General features: G+C 36.0%; 1 protein-coding gene across 1 annotated transcript; it reads left to right on the top strand.

The window, feature by feature from the left end:
• The first annotated feature begins 2880 nt into the window (after positions 1 to 2880).
• LOC109120888 (uncharacterized) lies at positions 2881 to 18582 on the top strand. The gene is made up of 2 exons (XM_019215138.2): positions 2881 to 3544; positions 18500 to 18582. The coding sequence occupies exons 1-2, from the start codon at positions 2881 to 2883 to the stop codon at positions 18580 to 18582; spliced, it is 747 nt and encodes a 248-aa protein (XP_019070683.2).
• The last annotated feature ends 142 nt before the right edge of the window (positions 18583 to 18724 follow it).

The raw sequence follows: 18724 nt of genomic DNA on the forward strand, positions 1-18724 counted from the left end.
AGTTAGGAGAAAAATTAAGGAGAAAATAAAATGTGGAGAGTGGGGTTTAAACCCACAACCTCTTGAATGGATAAGAGAGTTAGGAGAAAAATAAAGGAGAAAATAAGATGTGTAGAGTGGGGATTGAAGCTACAACCTTTTGAATGGATGAGAAAGTTAGGAGAAAAATAAAGGAGAAAATAAAATGTGGAGAGTGGGGATTGAGCCCACAACCTCTTGAATGAATTAGAGAGTTAGGAGAAAAAGAAAGGAGAAAATAAATGTGGAGAGTGGGGATTAAACCCACAACCTCTTGGATAGGTGAGAAAGTTAAGAGATACACTAAAAGAAAAATATTAAGCTTGTGGTTAATTGAACCCACAACCTCCTTGCCTTAAAACGTAAAAGGAGAGGAGAACAAGAAAGAAATATCATGGGTTGATGGGGATCGAACTAGGTCTCCCAAATCTGAAAAGTTCAATTATCAAGTTTAAAATAAGATTAAGTGTTTTTCAAGAGATTCAAAATAGGGTTCCCTTGCCCAATTCCGTATTGACAGATAAGTCATACGTAAATAAATATTTAATGAATGCATCCTCTGAGGATCAAAATCAATATATTGGCATATCTACAAGATCTATAAGTCTTGTACCACATAATCTTGGGTAAACATGAATCACTTAGAAAAACTATGAATGAAGCCTCATGGCTTGTATGTGTGGACTCATAAGTCTAGCATACGTTTAAAACGTAAGTGAACCTAAGATGTATGTGATGAAATGATTTGATCTTAGAAGGTTTATGTAAAAGTGTGAAACACATTAAATGACCAAGTGTGTTGGCATATGGTGAAATGAACATTCACGTAAAGGGATGAGTAATTATGAAAAACAAATGTGCTAAAGTTAATGAATGAAGTGATAATATGATAAGAGGCTAATGTGAAAGATGATAGCAATCTCAAATGAGCCTATGTAAATGTTACCAAAACGTACTCACCTATGAGAATGTAAAGTTAATGAAGAGACCAGTCTCTATGAACACTCTAATGAAAGTATTGAAGTTAAGGCATACTTAATACTAATGATGAGATGAGAAATCATCTAATGAGCTATGATGTCCTCATGCTAGAAGCCATCTTCCATGATGTATAAGTTCAATGTAATAGAACTTTATACTGAGGATAAATAGGCAAGATATGAGCGGTGATGCCTTCCTTCGGGAAGGGTGAAGGTTCACGTAACACTCATGAGATGAGACTGTAAGGCATGCAGGGTATGGGTCTCCTTATATCTCCTAGTCTTTGAACCTATACTGCCAATATAGAGATATAGTAGGGTTCTACTCCATATATACGCTAGCATGGTCAGGCCACTTTGGCCGGTAATTCCACCTCTTTTCGGTGTGGGGAAGACATTGGATTTCATGATACTCACATGATCTATGTCGGTTAAGGTAAAAGTTTCCAAATAAAGAATGAGGACAACCTCAAAGAATACACATAATGAAATGAATGATACCAAAGGCGTTAGGATAGGATAATCAAGAGCTATACTTAAGTAATCACACTAGGTTATTCTTGGTCATTGCACAACGAACACGATGAGAGTCTTAAACTTCATCCTAGGTATTAATAGTGATTGCACTAGTATATGAAATAATGAAAATGAAGTACATATGAATGAATGAACCAGACTCTGTGTTTGCTAAAGAAGGATCCATATGTTGAGCCCTAATTTTGGGAAGTCCTAATGTCAAGTCCATGATTCCAAGGTATCATGGCATATGAAAGAATATTATTATGTTATATGGTATGTGCAATATGCTATATGCTGTTTGCAAAATGATAAGTATGATGGTGCTTGTCACTCTCATGGCATGACATTCCTAATCCGAAATTGGCAAGTCCACTGACTTGACTTTCGATAATTCATATCGATAGGAAAGATCTCTTCTTAATCATGCATGTACTTGGTGTGTTCTTGCATATACCCATACTTAGTACAAATGTGTACCAATCCAATACAACTCTACACTTTAGGTGTAGGCACAGGTGGACGTTAGAGCTTGCAGGTCGACGCTGAAGCTATCCAGACGTGGTGCATTCATCCAGATTCGGTAGGCCATCAGGATTTCGAGGACGCTTACCCATTATATTCTATCTTAGATATAGGATTGAGTTAGTGGAGTATGCTCCACTAGCATTTCTTTCTCATCTTATTTCAGACATTGTATTGGTGCCATTTTTTGGAAGTATACACTTAATGCAGTATGTAACTATTTATTTTATTTGATGATCTTAATGTTAGATGAATAGTTGTGAACGTTTATGATTTGAAGTAGAATGTCTTATATGAATTTAAAGTAATAAAAACTACAATTTTTATGCTAAAATTAAAATAGATGAATTAACGATGACGTATGTAGGCTTGTTTGCAAGCTCTAAGAGATCAACAACACCGATCTCGTCTGGGGTCTAGACTCATGTCGTGAAAAAGTTGGTATTAAAGCCTTAAATTAAATTTTGAGGATAAATAGTTCACATCAACCATATCAAGGAGTTTCTAAGTCATGGTACTGAAGTGTACCACTATCCTGATTTAGAGACTGCATGATGCGTAGGAAAATTCCCTTCTTCTGATCTTATTGTGCCTTCTCAAATGTCTGATTTCTTGCTGTTAAGAGCATATCTAACATCAACTCTTGAGATTCAGAAAGATGAACACTAAGAGAAATGCAAGCGGAAAGATTGGAGGAGCAGCTGCTGGGGTAAATCAAGTTCCTCCCCAGGATCTAGCTGCTGGAATGGAGATGCATTTTAACCCAACTGGGTTGACAGATGGAGAAGTGAGGACAACCTTGGTAGAGATGGACCAAGCCATCACTTTACAAGCTTAGGCTATGACAGTCAAGGCGGAGCAACAAGTTGTTTCTAGCGAGGAACAACCTTCAAGAACCGTGGATAGCAGGTTAAGGGATTTCAAGAGGATGAATCCTCCCATTTACACTGGATCTATGATTGCTGAGAATCACGAGAAGGAGTGTAGGGTAGATATACTGCATGCCAGCATGGGCCTTTCTAGGCTTATGGTCCATGTCCAACAAGTGGAGGAAAACAGGAGAAGGAAGCATACTAGGGCAGGGAACAGGTTAAGGCAAAATAAGAACAATTTTTCAAGTAAGAATAGTATTGAAATTAGGGATAAGACTAGATTTAAAAAGGGAATCTCCCACCAAGGGGAGTCAAGTTCATCCAAGGGTCATTATGATAGGGATTCCGAGCCCAGAGTTAAGAGAATTAGTGAAGTAGATACACCTCAGGAGAGACCACCTTGTAGAAAGTGTGGAAAACTTTATGGAGGAGGGTGTATGAGGGGCTCTAACGCTTGTTACAGTTGTCGCAAAACGGGTCACATGATGAAGGATTGTCCGTATATGAGAGGTCAAGAAAAAGGGAAGGAGAAATTTCAACTGAATGTTTCAAGTGAAGAGGCTCCGAGGAGGCAAAGATTCTACGCTCTCAATTCTAGGGGGGTAGGGGAAGACACCTCCGGTGATTCCTCGGGTGTGTAGCCTAAATTAGTTTTTCATGTGTATGGTTTTATGCACTAGTATGAAGTTAATATGTTGGAGTCATCATGTTGGTTGTTGACTTATGTGACTCATTTGTTTTTTTTTATGTTGTATGCTTGGATGAGACTAATTTAGGAAGGAGTTCCTTAGTCTAATAATGCGAAGTTGCTAGTAGGTTTCAAGGATGTGCACCAACCTACTAATATGTCAATCAAATATTCACCAACAAAAAACATTGAATATCTTAGGTATGGATTTTCTCCATAAGTATTATGCTACCATAGACTATCAAACAAGGGAAGTGAGGTTTCAGTTGCCAAATGAGATAGGGTATAAATGGGCAGGGCGTGCATCAATCCAACAAAGCCATATAATTTCAAATCTTAAGGCCAACAAGATGTTATCTAAGGGGTTAGATATACTCCTCCTAAGGCTGATTTTGTTTAAGAAACTCTAAGTTTTAGTGCAATAGTAAACTTGGTGCTGTAAGTCCAAAAGTCATATGTGTAATAATTGCACTATGTGAGTTAAAATGAATTCATGTTTGCATGTCATGTTGCTGTTTTTGTATAGCGCGGAAATGATTTTTTTTGTTGCATGAGTTGTGAGGTGCATCAAGTTAAGTGAGATTCAGAAGGAAGTTCCTCAATCTCAAATATGAAACTTCAGATAAGTTTGAGTAATATGCATTATCAAGAGTAAGTGTGAGACAGAAGTCTCAAGTATGTCAAAATATAACCCTCTTTATTTTGAAATGATGTGTAGTGTCATTCGGGGAAGAATGTTCATAAGGGGGGATAATGTAACAACCCTAAAATGACTATGCTAAGTAATGCCTAATGTATCTAGAATGCCTAGATTAGACCGGGTTCACACGGATTGATGCGCGAGAACCAGACATCTGAACCTATGAAACATCCAAGCCAACTAACTTTGTGAGTTAGTTGAGCTAGGAAAGGCGGGTCCTAGCCATGTAGGGCACCCGAATATGAAGATTTACCCAAATGAGTCTTAACAAAACTTAAAAAGGGGTAATCTTATGTTTCGAGGGTCTAGGGGTATAATGGTCTTTTCCAGGATAAAAATAGTATTGTTATTACCCTATATATTTAATTAATTAATTTTTTAATATGATGGAGGGACAATTTGGGTAAGGGTTGCCGAATTTGACCCTTTAAACAAAATCTAGCTCCACCCGGGTTCGAGCCTTGGTGGAAGCAAGGATTATATTGACTTAATTTTATTAAGTGAATTAATTAATATTTAAAAATCTGATTTAATTAAGGTAAAAATCAGATTTTTAATAAAAATTAATAATAATAAAATTAATAAATATTTAGGAGTCCTAAATTGACTAAGACTCTACCTAACTCTCCTAATCCTAATCCTATCATTCTGATGTCTCTCACTCTCATTCTCATGTTTTTTATCAGTAAATAACTAAAAAAATAGTTCTTCACTCTTGAAGAACTTACACAGAAAAACTCAAACGAAAAGCTATGCTAAAAATGAAATTCAACAACATTTTTCTCGATGGATTGTGTTTGGGATTTTGGTGATGAGGCAGTGGTGTCGTGGGAATTGATAGCATTGAAAAAAGTGTTGAACGACATTAATGTATGGGTTTTATTCTTTCTTGGTCCCTTTTCCAAGACACCCTTAAGGTTCAGTTTAATCGCGATTGAAAAACTAAGGTTGTCTCCGTTGCATGCCCCTGTCATTAGATCCTTTGAAAGATTCAAAGCATGCGTTGGTATATCTTCTCGTAGATAATTTTAGGTCTGGTTATGATTATGTGTTGAATGTGTATTCGGAAATCATGTACGGGATGATAAATATATTTCGGAAAAGTATATTAAGTTTACTGCTTTGAGCATGTGTGTGCTGAAAATTTACTATGTTTGCTGTCTGAAATTTGTATGTTAAAATGCAGTGTTTCGCATGTATAAAAATGTTTTAAATGTGATGTTCATATAAGGTTAAGGTGTCTGACTAAATGTCACTCAAAATACTACAAAAATCAATATAAAAAAATGAGAGAAAAACGAAATTGAAAGAGGACCAAATTTCCAACTTGCTGGAAATGTTGGTCTCGGCCTATATATTAGAGTTGGAGCTATGTTCTAAATTTTTATGTAAAACGTGAAGTCATTAGGGATTGAACCCAAGATCTCACCAAATGAAAATTATATAATAATTTCATGTTTAAAATGAAAGGAAAAATAGATGTGGTGAGTGGGTATTGAAACCACAACCTGTTGAATGGATGAGAGAGTTAGGAGAAAAATAAAGGAGAAAATAAAATTTGAAGAGTGGGGATTGAACCCACAACCTCTTGAATGGATGAAAGAGTTAGGACAAAAATATAGTAGAAAATAAAATTTGGAGAGTGGAGATTGAACCCACAACCTCTTGAATGGATGATAGAGTTTGGAGAAAAGTAAAGGAGAAAATAAAATATAGAGAGTGGGGATTGAACCCACAACCTCTTGAATGGATGAGAGAGTTAGGAGAAAAATAAAGGAGAAAATAAAATATGGAGAGTGGGGATTGAACCGACAACATCTTGAATGGATGAGAGAGTTAGGAGAAAAATAAAGGAGAAAATAAATGTGGAGAGTGGGGAGTGAACCCACAACCTCTTGGATAGATGAGAAAGTTAAGATATAAATTAAAAGACAAATAATGAGCGTGTGGGGGATTAAAACCACAACCCCCTTTCCTTAAAACGAAAAAGGAGAAGAGAACAAGAAAGAAATAATATGGGGTTGATGGGAATCAACCTAGAGTCTTCCAAAATGAAATATGCAATTATCAAGTTTAAAATAAGATTCAGTGTTGTTCAAGGGATTCGAAATCGGGTTCCCTTGCCCTATTCCCTATTGACACATAAGTCATACGTAAACAAATATTTAGTGAATGGTCTATAAATATCAAAATCAATATCTTGGCATATCTACAAGATGCATAAGTCATGTACCACATAACCTTGGGTAAACACGAATCACTTAGACAAACTATGAATGAAGCCTCATGGCTTGTATGTGTTGACTCATAAGTCTAGCATACATTTAAAATGTCACTGAACCTAAGATGTATGTGATGAAATGATGTAACCCTAGAAGGGGTATGTAAGAGTTTGAAACACACTAAATGGCCAAATACATTGGTATGTGATGAAATGAACATTAACGTAAAAGGGTGAGTAATTATGAAAAGCAAATGTGTTAAAGTTAATGAATGAGGTGACAATTTCATAAGAGGCTAATGTGAAAGATGAGAGAAATCTCAAATGAGACTAAGTAAATGTTACCAAAACGTACTTATCTATGAGAGTGTAAAGTTATTGAAGAGACCAGTCTCTATGAACACTCTAATGAAAGTATTTAAGTAAAGGCATACTTAATATTAATGTTGAGATGAGAAATCATCTAATTAGCTATAATTTCCTCATGCTAGAAGCCAACTTCCATAATGTATGAGTTGAATGTAATAGACCTTTATAGTGAGCACCGATAGGCTAGCTATGAGCGGTGATGACCTTCTTAGGAAATGGAGGAGGTTCATGTAACACTCATGAGATGAGACTATCCGGCATGCTGGGTATGGGTGTCCTTATATCTCCTAGTCTTTGAATCTATACTTCCAACAGATGGATCTAGCAGGGTTCGACTCCATATATACGCTAGCATGTTTGGGTCACTTTGGCCGTGATTCCACCTCTTTTTGGTGTGGGGCAGACACTAGATTTCATGATGCTCACATAATCTATGTCGGTTAAGGTTAATGTTTCCTAAGAAAAAATAAGGCTAGCCTCAATGGACACACATAATGAAATGAACTATACCAAATGTGTTAGGATAGGATAATCAAGAGGTGAGCTTGACTTAAGTAATGCACTAGGTTATTCTTGGTCATTGCACAGTGAACCTGATGAGTGTCTTAAACTACAACCTAGGTATGACTAGTGGTTGAACTAGTATATGAAAGAATGAATATAAAGTACGCATGAATGAATGAAGCAGATTCTGTGTTTGCTAAAAAAGGCTCCCTAGTTGAGGTCCTATATGTTGAGCCCTCATTTTGGAAAGTCATAATGTCAAGTCCATGATTCCAAGGTCTCATGACATATGAAAGAATGATATGACCTATAAGATATGATATGTGAAATATGTTATGTGGTGTTTGGGAAATGATAAGTATGATGATGCATGTTACTCTCATGGCATGACTTTCTTAATCCTAAATTTGCAAGTCCACTAACTTGACTTCCATAATTCATATCGATAGGAAAGATATCTTCTTAATCATGCATGTCCTTGGTGTGTGCTTGCATATACCCATAGTTAGTACAAGTGTGTACTAATACCATACAACTTAATATTTTTAGGTGCAGGCACAGGTGGACGTTAGAGCTTACAAGTCGACGTTGAAGCTATCCGGACGTGGAGCATTCATCCGGATTTGGTAGGCCCTCACGCTTTCGACGACGCTGGTCCATTATATTCTAGCATCGATATAGTTTTGCTTTAGTGGAGTATGTTCCACTAGGGTTTCTTTATCATCTTATTTCAGACATTGTATTGGTGCCATTTTGGAAAGTATACACTTAATGCAGTAAGAAACTATTTCTTTCATTTGATGATCTTAATATTAGATGGTTTATTGTGAATGTTTATGAGTTTAAGTAGAATGTCTTATATGAATGTTAAGTAGCAAAAAATTAAATTGTTCCGCTAGAATTAACCTAGTAGCAGTAACGATGATGTATGTAGGCTTGTCTGCAACCTCTGAGAGGTCAACGATCCCGGTCTCGTCTGGGATCTAGACTCTGGTTGTGACATTTAGCCTAAAGAATGGTTAAAACAAGTTCAAATCCCCCAGGGGTCGTTCCTTAGGTCTAAAAGTCAAAAAGTGACAAATAATGTCGTTAAGGGGTTTAATTAACGACTTAATTTGTTCCTTCCTACTACAAAGACACTCATCACTGTGTAGCGGTGACATTACAATGGCACAAATACCGCTATAGTGGCGCACTACAGCGGCACAAAATGAACCATTGAGCTCTCCCTGTGAACTTATGATTATAAGTACAATCTCATCCTCCATAGCAACCACCATCTGCTATAGCAGTCTCGCTACAACGGCCAAAAATGAGACAAGTTTTTTTTGAAGAAATTGAATTTCCTATTTTTACAACACATTCTTAATCTACTACGTTTAGAAAATACCTTTTATGGTAAGACAAATTTCCAGAGATCTACTCATTCAAATTCAATTATGTAAAGCTGTATGTGTTCCTTAACGAGTTATCTAACACCTCATCTAATCAAATTAATAATTACTCAAACTGATTGTTTTCAGACTATCTTCACCTTGGTGACTCAAATTTTCTTAAAATTTGGGCAAGGCTGGGAGAATTCTAATGCTACGAAAAAGTTTTTCCGTCCCTAATTTTTCCCCAATTGGCGTTTATATAGCAAAGGAACCTGGGCGTTACAATAGATACTAATTTACCGTCACTCATCCCATACTAACAAAACTTACTAAAAGTAGTCTAAGAAAAGAAAGAAGTAGTACCTAAATCGACAAACAATTGAGAATACTTGTCTCGATGTCCTTCTCAATTTCCCAAGTAGTTTTCTCAACTGGATGATGCTTCCATTGAACATTCACAAAATTAATATCCTTGGTACTCAACTTACACATATCATGATCAAGGATAGAAATCGGTTCCTCCTCACATTGGAGGTCTTTATCTATTACGATTGAGTCCCACTTAATGATATACTAATTGTCGCCATGATATCTAATCAACATAGACACATGGAATACCGGATGAACACCGAATAAATTAGGGGGTAGAGCCAAATTGTGCACCACGGAAACTAACTACACATTCAAGAATCTCAAAGGAACCAATATATCACGGACTTTATTTATGTTCTTACTGAATCTCATCGCCACTTTCACGGGTGATACCTTGATAAGAACGTTTTCACCAGTCTCAAATTCCATGTCTCTCACCTTATAATCCAAATACTTCTTTTGTCTTCTTTTGTCTACTCTGCTGTAACATCTATGAATTTGAAATAACTAGGAATAATTTTATAATTGGAAATAGTCATTTTTAAAGAAGTAATATCTGGAAATTTACTTAAGTTAGGAAAAAATGAGTTTTTGGAATGTTTCAAATGACCATAACTGATAGATAAAGATGAGTTGGGTTTAGTTACTCATATGGTTGGAAAGCCCTTTGAATGATCCTTCAAACACCGAGTTTGAGAAATTTGGATTTATTATGAGTTAGTTATGACCTTTGGAAGTTGGGTTGTTTGAATAGGAAAGTCCAATCCGAACGTTTAAAGTGTGTTTTGGTATTTTCCTTGCCCTTTTATTTCAATTCGTTATTGGTAATATCATTAAAGTTCTAAACTGAACTTGGTCAGTTTCTATAGTTTTGGAAAGGTTAGGGTTTTGAAGAAAGAATGCAAGAGTAGAATAAAGGAAAAAAGGAGCGAAGATCGTCAAGTTCGTCAAAAATAACTTGTGGATGCCATCGGGGGTGATCCTTAAGTTATTTTGTCTATCATAAAGTTGGGATCATTGTACCACGTTCAGAACATGTTATTTCAGTTTGGATTCACCCTAAAAGTATTTGAATATTGATGATCTTGATACTCTTTCTTTATTTCATATGTTATTCTTGAATTGCCTGAGTTGAGATGTTCTTGAATATGTTACATCGCATTATAGAGTCATTTCGGGTTAGGTTATTAGGTATATTTGTTGGGTATTTGTACTAATAACATATTTAAGAAAAAGAGCCGACTTTGGGTAAATTGGGGAAGAATATTAAAGAAGAAATTTTAACGGGAGGAATTTCGATTGGTGAGGGGGTTGCGCGACCACTTCCTAGAACTAAAAATTCTTCTCTGTGTTGTGGAGATGACCGAGGTCTTTTGCCTCAAAAGACATTTTCAGAAGAAGAATTTAGATATGTCTCTGCGTTGCTGGCCCACCTCCAAATCTTAATTTTCAGTTAAATCATAAGAATATTTCAAATACAAATCATAACTCGAATCAATAAATCAATTCAAGGATCTGTTAAGAGTCAAGTTAAGATCAGTGAAGAGTCAAGTCAAAAGTAGTTAAGATCAAACTAAAAGAGAGGTCAAGAATTAAGTCAAGATAGGTTCTTAAAGTTTTTCAAATGTCTTTCACAAATGTTTTAACTTGTTTTAAGACTTCAGTGTCAAAGTTAAGTAAAGAGTTCAAATTTGAAGTTCTTTTCTTCAAAGAAGAATATGGGGACTATGTATTCCTAAAGAGACTTAAAATGTTTCACATTGAAATAAGAACAGAAAGAGAGATTTCCAAAGAGCCTTTTGATAAGTTATTAGGAAAGAATAATAACTTCTTTAATAAGCTAGCGAGGCAACTAATATTTCAAAGATAGCTTTCGAGATATGTTTTTTAGCACTAATCTCAAATCACAGAAAGATGTGTGTTTTTAAAACATAAAGAGCTAGTATCATATTTTGGGAGTAGTATTGAGAACCGATATGGGGAACATTCATAGAACCTACAACTCCCATAAAACATGTATCCACCATGGGTTGAAAAGGGTCATACTTTTTAACTGAACCATTTTTTCTATATACTAGTGGATCCATTAGGGAGTTCAGGTCTTATACCTTTGGCCGAGTATTAGACATGATGTTAGCGTTAGGTAAAGTGTTGTATCTTCACTACAACTCTTAAGTGATGGTTGTAGGTTAGAGACACTCCCATAACAATCATTGCATGGTTCCTTAAGGGGTTCTTCTTTGTATGAATGGGGGTTCGAGACTTCATTCATGCATTGCACAAAAAGACTTTGAGAGAAAACATGGCATGTCTTTTGTTATAATTATGAATTCACATCAATTTACTTTGTATTCTTACATACATCTTTGAGTAGTCTGTATCTTTGCATATCCGCAGAGTTTAAAATCATATTTTAAACATCATTAATAATGCAAATGTCTATAAAGTGTTTTGTATTTAAATGAGTTTAATTAAGGATTCATGAGTTGAGAATATCTAAGGTAAGTGTTTGTTTCTGAATCTCTTTCAAGACTATGTTTTTTTCGTATTTCATGCATAATCGAACATTCAGTGTACTGATGCTAGTTGGACTACATCATAATATGATGCAGACACAAGTAACTAGGATCGACATTCAGGTACATCATTAATCCAGTGAGTAGTCACAGTCTGTTGATGAACTTTCTTGCATTCTGGAGAATCCAATTTCATTGTTTTCTGGCTTAGTTCATTAGGATATTGTGGGTTATATTCCAAAATCAATATCATTTACTATAGTCTTCATAGATAGTCAGACAGATGTTAGTTCATTAGTCATCTTTTTTATTGACTTATATTAAGATTTGAGTCACCATTTTGTCCAAGGTAAATATTTAATTTTTAAAAAATTTTGATTTTAGTTCTAGACAGTTGAGTTAGTTAGCATTTGAATTTTTTTCATAATGCTTTAATCCTTTCGCTGAGTAAGTAAGTAAGGCCAAGGGTTCGCTTGGGGCCAACAATGATTCTCAAGTGCCAGTCCTGCCCAAGGTGTAGGCTCGGGGAGTGACAAACTTAGTATCAAAGCACTATGCTTAAGAGTTATAGGGAGTCTATGACCTGTGTCTATAGAGTCCTAGTTATGAGTGTGAAGTGCGCCACATATAGTAAGGAGGCTGAACATTTAGGAAATTCTTCAATTCTCTCATACTTATTTCGTTCGTTAGAGTTTGATCTCTAAAAATTTTTCTTCAAATTCATGTCTGCGTGTGTTTCCAAAAAAAATGCCTTTACGAAGAGCAGTTTGAGGTTTTTTGTGTAGGAGTAATTTTACAGAAAATAAATTTCCAAATGCACCTGAAGTGCAACCTCAAGACGAAATTACCAATGTTGAATTCCGTAATACTATCCGGATGTTATGTAATGTTGTGACTTATCAAGTTGGACATAGAGGTAATCGATAGGAAGTGCCTGATACCTCAAGGATCTGTGAGTTTTTAGGGATGAATCAACAAAGTTTCATAGGTTCTAGTGTCACAAAGAATCAAGAGAAGTTAGTTGAAGTACTTCAGAATTTTTTTGACATATTGTATATTGTTGATGCGTAAAGGGTGGAACTAGCTTTATACAAACTAAAGGGTATCACTAGAGTTTGGTTATACCAATGGAACACAAATAGGGTTGAAGATGCACCAATAATGATTTAGGTTGTGTTTGAGAGTGCTCTCATGGGATGTTTCATTCCCCGTGAGTTGCGATAGGAAAATATAAGAGACTTTCTAACCCTTAATCTTGAGAATTTGAGTGTTCGTGAATACACTCTAAAGTTCATGAAACTTTCCTGCGATGCTCCGGAGATTGTTGTTGACATGAAGAGCACGATGACTTTATTTGTCATGGGGTTGTTATGTTAGCCAAAAGCAGAAGGCAAGGCATTTATGCTAATTAGGGATAAGTATCTAAAATTTCTTATGATCCATGTACAGCAAATTGAGAAGGCTAAGTTGAAGGATAGTGAAGATTTTAAGAATTAGTGGGCAAAGACATCATACAGAATTTCAAGTAGTAGAAGTGTAGCACGAACCAATCTTCCTTCCAACAGAAAAAGGGACCTGCTCCATCATATGCTAGTTTCCTTGCACCCAGAAACAAAGGCGAGAATAATTATTAGAGTTCAGAACCCTTCAGATCTAGATGAGCCAAGTCTCAAGGTAGTGAGGCGGAAGAAGGTAGTTGAGATAATACATGCTCTAGGCGTGGTAGAACCTACTCAGGTATTTGTCCAGAGGGCTCCAAGGGTTGTTTCAAGTCTGGTAAGACTGCACATTTCATGCGGGAGTTTCTAAAGAACATACAAATGAATGGTACAGACGGAGGAACAAACCGGTCGTATGCTATCAAAAGTCCCTAAGAAGAAGATGATTCACCAAATATTGTTACTGAGATGATTCAAGTCTTTGAGTTTACTCTTTATGCATTTTTAAACCCAGAAGCGAATTTATTTATTTGTAACTGCATATGTTGCTATGAACTTTGATATTATCCCTGAGCAACTTAGTCAACCATTTGATATTTTTACACATGTTGGTGAGTCGATTCTAGTAGAGACAAACTATTTTGGTTGTCCTGTTTCTGTAAATCACAAGTGTACCATGGCTGATTTTATTGAGTTATACATCCTAAATTTTGATATAATTCTTCGTATGGACTTTCTTCATGTCTGTTATACCTCAATTGATTGTAGTAAAGTTTCAGTTTAAAAATGAGTCAGTCTTAGAGTGGAAAAGTAGTTTAGTAGTGCCTAAGGGTTGTTTCATTTAATACTTTAAGGTGAGGAAGTTAGTTTGTAAGGAGTGTGCCTATCACTTCGTCCAAGTTAATGACTCTAGTGTTCAGATACCTCCTATTCAGTGAATTTCAGTTTTAGTAGTAAAGGCCGATCTTTCTGTAGTACCCTAAGAGAGTAGATTTTGGTGTAGATATTCTTAGATACTCATCCTATATCTATTCCATCATGTAGAATGACACCGGCATAGTTGAAAGAGTTGAAAGAAAAGTTAAAGAATTTTCTACATAAAGGTTTTTTTTTACCAAACTGACTTACAATATTGTAAAGTTTCAATGGTCGGAAGCTTGTGAGAAAAGGTTAGAGGAATTGAAAAAAAAGTTGACGACCGCCCAATTTTGACTTTACCAAACAGGTACTCAAGGTTTTGTGGTGTATTGTTGGTTTTGGTTGTGTGTTAATACAAAATTACAATGTTATAAATTATGCCTTTAGGGAGTTGAATGTTCATCAAAAGAATTTCCCAATCCATAACTTAGAGTTGGCTGTTGTATTATTATTTTTAAAATGTCGCGTCATTATCTTTACAGTGTTCATGTGGATGTGTTCACCGATCACAAGAGCTTTTAATTTTTTTATAGTTAGAAAGAGTTCAATATCAGACAAAGAGAGTGGTTAGATTTACTCAAAGAATATTACATGAGTATTCTTTATCATCTAGGTAATACTAATGTGGTTGTTGGTGCCTTGAGCAGGTTGTCTATATGTAGTACCACCCATTTTGAGGAAGGTAAGAAAGTGTTAGAACAAGAGGTGCACAGACTGACACGATTAGGAGTTAGAATAATGAGTCCCATAAAAGGAGGAATAGTGTTAATAAATAATAATAAATCATCATTAGTGTAAAAAGTCAAGAGCGAGCAAGACAAAGACCCTATCTTTCTTGAATTAAAGGCAAATGTTCATAAGAAGAATGTCATGGCTTTTGAAGAAGAGAAGATGGAGTATTGTGATATCAAGATAGATTGTGTGTATCAACAGTATATAGTTGAGTTACTTGAAAGTTTCACCCATGAAGGGTATTGTGATATTTGTTAAGAAGGGGGAACTTAGTCCTTAGTATTGTCACGACCCGGATTTTTGAAACCGAATCGCAACCGGCGACGTTGACCTCTCAGAGGTTGCAAACAAGCCTCTTCTTAGATTCATCACATTCTTACGGTTAATTTTAGCAGAAAATTTAGAACTTTTTGTGTATATTTGAAGTATACGTAGACTTCATATTGTAAACATATAAACGCATATTTGTAAGGAAGTTCATTGCTCATACATCATCCGTCTAGTTATAGAAACATACAACTTGAAAGAAATAGAATCTCATGTCATAAGTAATACTTGCCAAAACGGCATCATTACCAGCGTCTGAATAAAATAGTAAAGAAACACTAGTGGAACATACTCCACTAGTTCAAACCTACTACTAATAAATAAATGTAAAGGCAAGCATCCTCGAATGCATGAGGACCTACCAAATCCAGATGAAATCTCTGAGTCCGAACAACTACAATGATACCTTCAACGTCCACCTGAGCCTGCATCTAAAATAGTAATATTTTCTGGAGTTAGTACACACTTGTACTAAGTATGGGTACATGCAGCAACACATAACGGTAATTCATGAACTAGAATGGCACTTCCTAATCAACATGCTTTCTTAGAAGTTCAAGTCTCTTGACTTGCCTTATTCGTATTAGTAAGGTCATACTATAATTATGTCAACATCATACATAAATAGGGTCACATAACATACATTTCATGTTTCACGTATCATACATTTAATATCCATGAGACCTTGGAATCATGGACATAGCATTAAGACATCTCAAATGAGGGCCCAACATATGGACCTCAACCCGAGGGCCTCCTTTAGAAAATACAGAGTCTTGTTCATTCGTTCATTCGTACTTCACATTATTCATTTCATTCATTGATAGGCTTATGTAATCACCAACTATACCTAGGATGAATTTTAATACTCTCATCCGGATCATGAAGTGCAATGACCAAGAATGACCTAATGTCATTACTTGAATCTGGTTTCACCTCCTGATTGTCTTGCACAAACACCGTCGGTATAGTTTATTTCATTATCTTTTATACTTTGAGGAACTTTCAATCTTAACCAACATATATCATGTGAGCATAATGAAATCCGGTGTCTTCCCCACCGCGAAAAGAGGTGAAGTCACAGGCCAAAGTGAAACAAAAACATTCTAGCTTTATTGGTTCGAACCAAACTAGTTCCTATGTTGACAATGATATACCGTGGTTTCACGGTATTATTAATACTTTTTCCTTAAGTTATATATTCAATTATACGATATGCATGACTGACTTTACTAGACTTGATGTTGTTGTTCTTGTAATGTACAAGCGTATGACTAAATGAACATGTCCTATTGGTTAGTATGGTATTGTTGAAAGAGCATAAAGGCTTTTAAATAAAAAGTGCGTTGTTTATGAAATGTCCCTCTTACATAGCATGTTTTCAGGTATGTGTGTATATGGTCTCATACTTAGTACAAGTGTCTAACTATCCCCATTTATTCCTTTTCCCTACCATTTTAGGTTTCGTACATTGAAGGGCTTTTAAAGACTACATAGAAAAAGACTTGGATCTACTGATCATCCAAGTATGGTAGGTCCTCTATCTTGAGAGCAATGCCACTATCTAGGTAATGGAGTTGTGTTTTTAGTTCAAGACTCCTGTAGATCTTTCCTTTTCATTTAGTATGAAACATAGTATAGCCCATGTGAGACATTTTTACATTGATGTATGGGTTATGCCCATGTTCTTACACTTTTATTAGATAGTTATGACATGAGACGACTATTATGACTTTGTTATATTTTATATACTATGTGCTATAAAATTAGAAGACTAACTAATCTTCCTATACGAAGGGTCTATCTATACTTGATATTTATATACTATGTGTATGTAGAGGTCTATTTAAAACTCCAAGTAGAAGTAATGAAAATTTTTACATTTTTCTGTATTTTTTACCTATGAATATAATGATTTAAGCTAAGAGTCTAGTTTTAGTCCTCATAAAGGACGACGATGCCAATTACGTCTAAGGGGTAAACTCGCATGTGAAAATCATTGTATAAAAGCATGAGGTTGAATATCTTTGAGTCGATGTCTCTCTGAACACGTCTATATATGTTTGTATTAATAATTCTGAGGCGTGCCTCACTTATTAATAGGAATTTATGTGATGCTTAGGAAAGTCTCACTTTTTTGTATATTGAATATCGTGCTACTAGAGTATACTTATTGTGTGCTTTCACATCAAATCCTTTTATTCTGATTATTGGCAATGAATACTCGAAGGAATGCGGCACAAAGACTTGAACAAAAGATTGCCAATGTAGGAGTTCCTTCTTATGTTTATCAAGATCCTACTCTTAATGATGATGGGAATGATGACCAAGCCCCGGTAAATCCTCTTACTCTGACGGATGAGAACATAAGGGTCTCTCTTTTCTAAATGTCCAAAGCCATTAATGCCCAAGAACAAGCCTTTACCACTCAAGCACAATCCATGACGACCCCATCTAATCGGGAGGTTGTAAGTTTATGAAAGATCTGGTCACAAAGAAAATATCTGTCACTTTCGAGGATGATGATCGACTGCATCATTGTAGTGCTATTGATACAAGATCCCTCGTACAAAAGAAAGAAGATCCGAGTACATTCACTATTCCTTATACAGTTGGGTCATTACATTTAGCGAAAGCATTATGTGATCTGGGGGCAAGCATAAATCTCATGCCCCTCTCGATTTACAAGAAGTTGGGTTTGGGGGATCCAAAACCCACTGCGATGCGGCTACTGATGGCTGATCGGACAGTGAAAAGGCCTATAGGGATACTCCATGATGTGCTAGTAAAAGTTGTGTCATTCATCTTTCCGGCTGATTTTGTTATTCTTGATTGTAAAGTCGATTTTGAAGTTCCTATTATTTTTGGGAGGCCATTCCTTGCTACAGGTAGAGCCTTAGTTGATATGGAAAAGGGACAGATGAAATTTTGGTTGAACAATGAAGAAGCGACCTTCAACATTTTTAGGACCATGAGGCAGAGTGGTGAGCTCCAATCGGTATCCGCCATATCCCACAAAGAAAAGATGAAAAACTAAAATGAACAAAAAAATGAAAAACAAGAGTTTATGATTGGGGATTTAGTGCTTTTAGACAGTTCGGGGTTGCCTTGTCTTCCGGGCAAGCTCAAGTCCAAACGGACTGGCCCTTACTTGATTACCCAAGTATTTCCTCATGAAGCAGTTGAGTTAAAGGCCAAGGAGGGAGTGTGGTTTAAGGTGAATAGAGAATGAATAAAACTCTATTTTGGGCATAAAGCATCGGGGAATGAAGTGATAGAGGCATACCATCTTGAGGAAGTCTGAGTAATCAAGTGTCCCCAGTCGTGCCGCGACATTAAATCAGGTGCTTGTTGGGAGGAAACCCAATACTTATAGTCTTTTTAGTAATGGTAGAATTTTTCTACTAATGAGTTTTAAATTTGCAGGTACATCACCAGGAAATTTTGCAGAGAATTACTCTGCAGTAGTAACTGACAGATACAGCGATGCACCATTGCGCCTGCGATAGATCATCGTATGAATCCGCCGTGCCAGGTACGTCTTTCTTTTATTTTCAAACTAGGGCTCACACGACGGAACCAACGACGGATCGTCACAATTGAGATGGACCGTCATTGGGGAATCGTCGCGTCATTAATGAGGCGTACCCG

Source organism: Solanum lycopersicum, chromosome 8, assembly GCF_036512215.1.
Source record: "Solanum lycopersicum chromosome 8, SLM_r2.1".
Classification (NCBI taxonomy): domain Eukaryota; kingdom Viridiplantae; phylum Streptophyta; class Magnoliopsida; order Solanales; family Solanaceae; genus Solanum; species Solanum lycopersicum.

What these genes read in the sequence shown, in the direction of transcription:
- LOC109120888 (XM_019215138.2), top strand. Translation starts at nt 2,881, where the DNA reads ATGACAGTCAAGGCGGAGCAACAAGTTGTTTCTAGCGAGGAACAACCT. An exon ending in CACCTCCGGTGATTCCTCGG is followed by an intron (nt 3,545 to 18,499) that starts GTGTGTAGCCTA and finishes TTAAATTTGCAG; the next exon opens with GTACATCACCAGGAAATTTT.